Source organism: Cyclopterus lumpus, chromosome 23 (assembly GCF_009769545.1).
Source record: "Cyclopterus lumpus isolate fCycLum1 chromosome 23, fCycLum1.pri, whole genome shotgun sequence".
Lineage (NCBI taxonomy): Eukaryota > Metazoa > Chordata > Actinopteri > Perciformes > Cyclopteridae > Cyclopterus > Cyclopterus lumpus.
The window spans coordinates 11962675-11968674 of NC_046988.1; the positions used below are offsets into that span (position 1 = coordinate 11962675).

General features: G+C 48.5%; 1 protein-coding gene across 1 annotated transcript in view; it reads left to right on the top strand.

The window, feature by feature from the left end:
* The window catches only part of ppfia2 (PTPRF interacting protein alpha 2), a 118210-nt gene extending 112708 nt beyond the window's left edge, over nt 1–5502 (top strand). Inside the window, 8 exon segments of the mRNA XM_034526840.1 lie at nt 1370–1432; nt 2102–2131; nt 2182–2402; nt 2561–2658; nt 2810–2985; nt 3471–3539; nt 3923–4079; nt 5444–5502. Coding sequence (XP_034382731.1) covers nt 1370–1432; nt 2102–2131; nt 2182–2402; nt 2561–2658; nt 2810–2985; nt 3471–3539; nt 3923–4079; nt 5444–5502 — 873 coding nt within the window.
* The last annotated feature ends 498 nt before the right edge of the window (nt 5503–6000 follow it).

Genomic DNA, 6000 nt, shown 5'->3' on the forward strand with positions numbered 1-6000 from the left:
AAATAATGTCCGCCTCCATGATCAGCTCTGTCAAATGTGTGTACCCATGATTGTCCCGTCTGCCTCCAGACATGAGGCACACAACACGCCCAAAACACATTTAAAAATCAGACAGTCCTCCGTGATAAGTACGTTAATATTGCCGTGGGAGTCGGTGATGGCCCCCGTTTTGTGGAACATCCCTCTCCGGGTTATTCCACACGACGGTCGCTTTCACAGCATCCCTGTTGTCATGGTGATTTGTGCGCGGCATCCAAGGACCGCGCTGGCTCCTTAATGACAGCGACGGTTCGCACTGCGCAGCACGTGCACTGATGTGCTTTCATGCTGAAGGTACACGTGCACGAACGACGCAGACCGTACACGTCATGCCGACGTGAGACACTGTGAGGCGCATGCAGTAGTCGTAACCCGTGAGCTCTCTCCGTTCTCCCCCGTCGTAAAACACCACCGGAGCTGTTCCCCCTTTACCTCACCCCTCTCATCGACCACTTAGCTCCACTTCCAAACCTCATAAAACATTCATTACCCCCCACCCCCAAGCTGTGAAGGGCCCTCTACCTCTCAGTTGTTGCATTTAAAGCCACCCATATTTACCAGAGGGGGTTAATTGGCCTTGTGAACGTGGGCTTTGGCGCGCGCGCGTCGAGCAGAAAACTGAGGGAGGTGGAAACAAATGTGTCGCTATTGCAAACCGTCAAACATGTGGTTGAAGAAGGGCCCCCATCGTTAGCCGCCATGTGCCAGAATAAAGGGTCGATTTGCACAAACCCCCCCCCCCCCCCCCCCCCCCCCCCCCCCCCCCCCCCCCCCCCCCCCCCCCCCCTCAAAACATGTTTTACTAGTGTGATTCCTGCCTCGGCCACATTTAAAATACGACGCACCGTCAACTGTTTTGATTGGAACTACTTTCTACCCAATAGAAATAGTCCCCACTGACTACTCATTGACACCTGAGAGACGTGTCCTTTCTGTCATTTGAGTGAACCGCCGCTTTATTAATAGAATACAGACGGAGGGGGATGAGTAATGTGGTCTTTGTGTCTCTGTTGGCGTCAATGGTACTAATGTATTTGGTCGTCCTCGTCGTGCATGGCAGCTGTCTGTTATTTGTACATCTGCTGTATGCCTGAACCGGGATGTGTTGTGCTGTACCGTGTTGTGTTTTTGTCCTCTTCGTATTGCCCCCTTGACCCCTGGCGGGTTCGGGGGCCAGCTCATGATCTGACTGTGATGCTATAACACTATTGGCTTACAGTGGTGCTGCTCTTCTTCTTTAACACTGCTTGCCCCTCCCACCGGACCTCTACTACCAACCCTGCTGCTGCACTTGTCTCTTGGGCTCTGCCCCCCCCCCCCCCCCCTGTAGCCGTCAGGCAATGTATGGGTGACCCATGAGGAGATGGAGACCATGGCAGCCCCTTCCAAAACGGTCAGTCCCTTTGTGTCCTTCGCCGTCGCCCTTTTCCTTTCTCTGTCAGTCGTGTGGGGGGGTTGAATGACGAGAGACCTGGTTGTGGGCCGATGGCGAAGGCGTGCGTCATTTAACCCCTTTACTGACCCGTACTGGCCGGAAGCCTTTTGTCGCTGACGATGACTCTGTGAAAGATACTGTTTATATCCGTCACACCAGATCTCTAAAAGGTTGTTTAACAGCATTTAGCTTCAAGCTGGATGCTAAAATGCAGCATTTGCATCCACAAGAACTCTAGAGATCTGATGTGCCTCAGAGGGATTTGAACCTCGACTTCAGTGTGAGACTATTTCCAAGTATCTGTGGTTGTGTCGTAGATTTTAATTGTCATTATGTACCATGGAATGAAGGTAATACATTGTGATCATTGCATCTTACCTAGTAGAATAAATAACTGGATAACTCCATCAGTACCTTCGCCCCATAACTAAATAAAATCATGTACATTTTTACATAATTTTTTGGAGTCAAGGTTTGTGAAAACGGTTAGCAAAAAGAAGCTCTCTCAACTTTGGGTAACAAAAGAAAACAGATATATTTTCTTAATACTCATGTATAATAGGCACCGCTCTAATTGTCTAAATATTGAAAGAATTGTTTTTCCCTTTTCCTTGTTTCAATCAGAAGTCCGACTCTGAGGAGGGCAGCTGGGCACAGGTAAGGGAAACCCTGCCGTTGTGGTCGTTTCTTACAGGTTCAATCTTAAGGTTCCTTCTGTGAGCTTCTTAACAAACGATGAACTTCTCTATCAGACCCTAGCTTACGGCGACATGAACCACGAGTGGATAGGGAACGAGTGGCTGCCCAGTCTCGGACTACCTCAGTACCGCAGCTACTTCATGGAGTGCCTGGTGGACGCGCGCATGCTGGACCACCTCACCAAGAAGGACCTGAGGGTGCACCTCAAAATGGTGGACAGCTTCCACAGGTACCGGACTCCCACTCACCTGCGCCGTCCGTCGACCAGCAAAAGAGAATCCGTCGTACATTTCATAGATTATATGTAAAACATGTCGATTTTCATCATCGGTTTCTGTACGTTTCTGCCACATGACTCGATGTATACGTGTGATTTTCTAACCCCAGAACAAGTTTACAGTACGGGATCATGGGTCTGAAGAAGCTCAACTATGACAGGAAGGAGCTGGAGAGGCGCAGGGAGCATAGTCAGCACGAAATGAGAGGCAAGTGCAGCAAAAATTACAATAAAACAGCTTAACAAACCAAAGCAAGATGCTACAAATGAATAAGAGATACAGCTTCAAGGTGAGATTTCTGTGTGTGTGTGTGTGTGTGTGTGTGTGTGTGTGTGTGTGTGTGTGTGTGTGTGTGTAGACGTTCTAGTGTGGAGTAACGAGCGGGTCATCCGCTGGGTGCAGAGCATCGGCCTGAGGGACTACGCCAACATCCTGTTCGAGAGCGGTGTACACGGAGCTCTGGTGGCCCTGGACGACAACTTTGACTACAGCAGTCTGGCGCTGCTCCTCCAGATCCCCAACCAAAACACTCAGGTACCGTTTGGGATTCAAACTACGGTTCCTTCAGCAATGTCTGGTCTAAAATCGTTTCCACACTGGTTATAGAACCGTCTCATCGGGGGGCGGCTGTCTCTCGGAGGTCGAGCGGGTCGTTCTTTTTTTCGATCAGAAGATCTTTGATTTTCATGTTTTTATATGGCAAAGTTAAGCCAACATTTTAAAAAAGGTGCTGAATATGGGAATAAATATCACCCGTCACCATTTATGTCACCAAAAGTAGAGGCGTGTTGGCATCGGCCTTCAGAAAGCTGGTCCCACCTAAATCAGAACATGCCGATTTGCCAACTGTCACTCTGGCAGGTTGCCCTGTGAATTTTCTCTGCTCATCTATTTAAAAAAAAAAAAAAAAAGGTGAAAATAGATACGGCGCACATAACGTAATGCGTCAGCAGCCATTCTGCTAAAAATAGCCGGCTTTGTGAAAACCACAATGTGTCTTTGTTGGTTGTCTTCTTCAGGCACGTCAGATTCTGGAGCGAGAGTACAATAACATGCTGGCGCTGGGCACCGACAGGAGGCTGGACGAGGTGAGCTCAGCGGTTATGAATGTCGCCATATTCATTGTCGTGACAAACAAAGATGATCAGTCTACCAACCCTATTCATATCCAAGATCTTTTAATTCTGGTTCTTAAGGGTAAATCAAAACTGCCCCCATCGTCGATGCACTGAAAACACAAACTGTCCATTTAATTGTCCCACGATGAGAGATTGTGTGATTACGATGCATCTCTTCCCGATGGGAAAATAGAAAGAGTAAACAATGCAACAATCAAAGCCAAAGTGTCACCAGACAATCGACGAGAAGTGCTTTCCTGCATGATTGATGAGCTTTTATTATTCAATGTATATTTAAATTTTTACAGTTTTGGGCTGTAAAAGTGCCTGATATTTATTCATCTATCCATCAGTGTGACGACAAAGACTTCCGGGGTCCATCGTGGAGGAGGCAGTTCCCACCGCGAGACGTTCACGGTATAAGTATGATGCCCGGGTCGGCGGAGACGCTCCCCGCCGGATTCCGTCTCACCACCACGTCCGGTCACTCCAGAAGATTGCCACCCGAGGGTAAGTCCCCCGTGTCTCTGCACCTCAAGTCATCCGTTTGGTAGTTTAAAAAGGTTAAATCCACCCGCTGCACGGGCGGATCAAAGCGGCACACCTGAGCGCGGCCGTCTGTGTTGTGACCATGTCTCTTGTTCTCTCCGACTCTGTGACGGCTGCTCTGCAGTCCTCTATGAGGCGCTGGACGACAGTCCTGACGACATGTATTTGGATTGGTTTCAAGGTCAGCTATGTCCCCCTGTGAGGGTTCTGGGCTTGTTGGCCCTGCGTGTCTTATTATTATTATACATATACTCCCTCCTCGTCACATGGTCTCTGCCAACCACTGTCCGGCTGTTATCTCCCCCTTTTTTTCTTTGTGGTCCCTCGCCTCTCTCTCGAGTCTCTGATATCCAACGGCAAAAAAATAAATTTAAAAAAATAGTTGTGTTTAGTCACCCTGGTTGTAAAAGCGAGGGCGTTACAGTTATTTAAGCGGTGCTATGTAAGTGGGCCTGAATCAGGAGGTTTACATAGGTTTAAACTGTGTGTCCAATAACTCAAACTGGCAGTTTGAGTCATTCCTCCTCCCTCTGCTGTTAAACGAGAACACTGGCTGAAATGGGCTTTCATTAAAAAGGATCATTCCGGGTTATTACAACTTGGTTCTTGCTTTTGGGTCATTTTGGCCATCGTTTCCATTTGTCCCGATGACAAATGTGCTCAAAAGTAATTGTCCAGATCTGGGAACACAATCATAGTAAACTATTCATCAACCCTCTTCCTACACAGGTCTTAAATAGTACTGGCTGTCCATGTATTTGTGCCCCTTCATACATACATACATACATACATACATATTTATACTTCTACCCCAGGTCTCAGCAATTGAATGGACGTAGTTGTAAAGTTACGAGCTCAGCTTTAGTTTAACCGAGTTGTAATGAACTGGAAGTGATCGTTTTAAAAAGGGATGCAGAGCGAGGTGCATCGGCAACCGCGTCTTCACACACACACGACGCCACCCCCGAGTTGCGATACACGAATGGAAACCATCGACCAGCGTTCTCCTCTAACAAGGTGTTCCCCGGTGACACCCAAACGGTCTTCCTGTGATCCTCCGTCTCTACTCTCTGTGGCCCCCCCTCTCCCCCCGGTCTGTGACGTCCTCAATGCGCTCAAAGCGGAGACTTCCTTTGAGTACGTGGCGCTCTCTCCCCCTCGAGGGCGGCGCTTTGCTTGTTGACCTCACTCGTACCGTTGAGGACGTCGAATCGTGTGTTTTAAGGTGTTGACACAGTGGAGGAATGTTTCCTTCTCAGTCTGATGAGGACGAGCGTTCGTATTCGGACTTACAAAAGGTGTCTTTGGCTTCTCTCCACGTACAGTCGGACCCTCTGCAGTGCAGCGGCTGGACACCTCCACGGTGAGAACCTACTCCTGCTGATTGGCGGAAGAGAGGGACCTTAAACTGTACGCCGTATGTAACACGACACTTTGGTTCAATACACAGCTTTCTTCAGAAGTACTGAAAAAAAAAAACTGTATTTTTTGGTTTTCAACGACTTGCCGGCTGTTTTTTGTTTTTTTTTGCCGAGAAGCCGCGAGGAGGTTGTAGGAGACGATGGGCGAGCCACCTCATCGTACCGGTGCCTCTTCCTCAATGTCCATCCAACATAAACCGACGAGTCACGCTTTAGAAAACCTGCTGCAAATGAACGACGAGTACGCTGTCTTTCACACAGACGAGTAAAACAGCGAGCGCCCGATGAGAGACGAGAACACCGACGTTAGAGTGTTGAGCATGAAGGAGGTGGACAGGAGACGTATTACTACTTCCTGTAGAACACTTCCAGTTTCCTGTGTAGTGGGGAGGACTTTACATGTTCATACCCGACAGGTGTAAAAACTCTACATGCCACACGTTGACCTTTTTTGACATTAT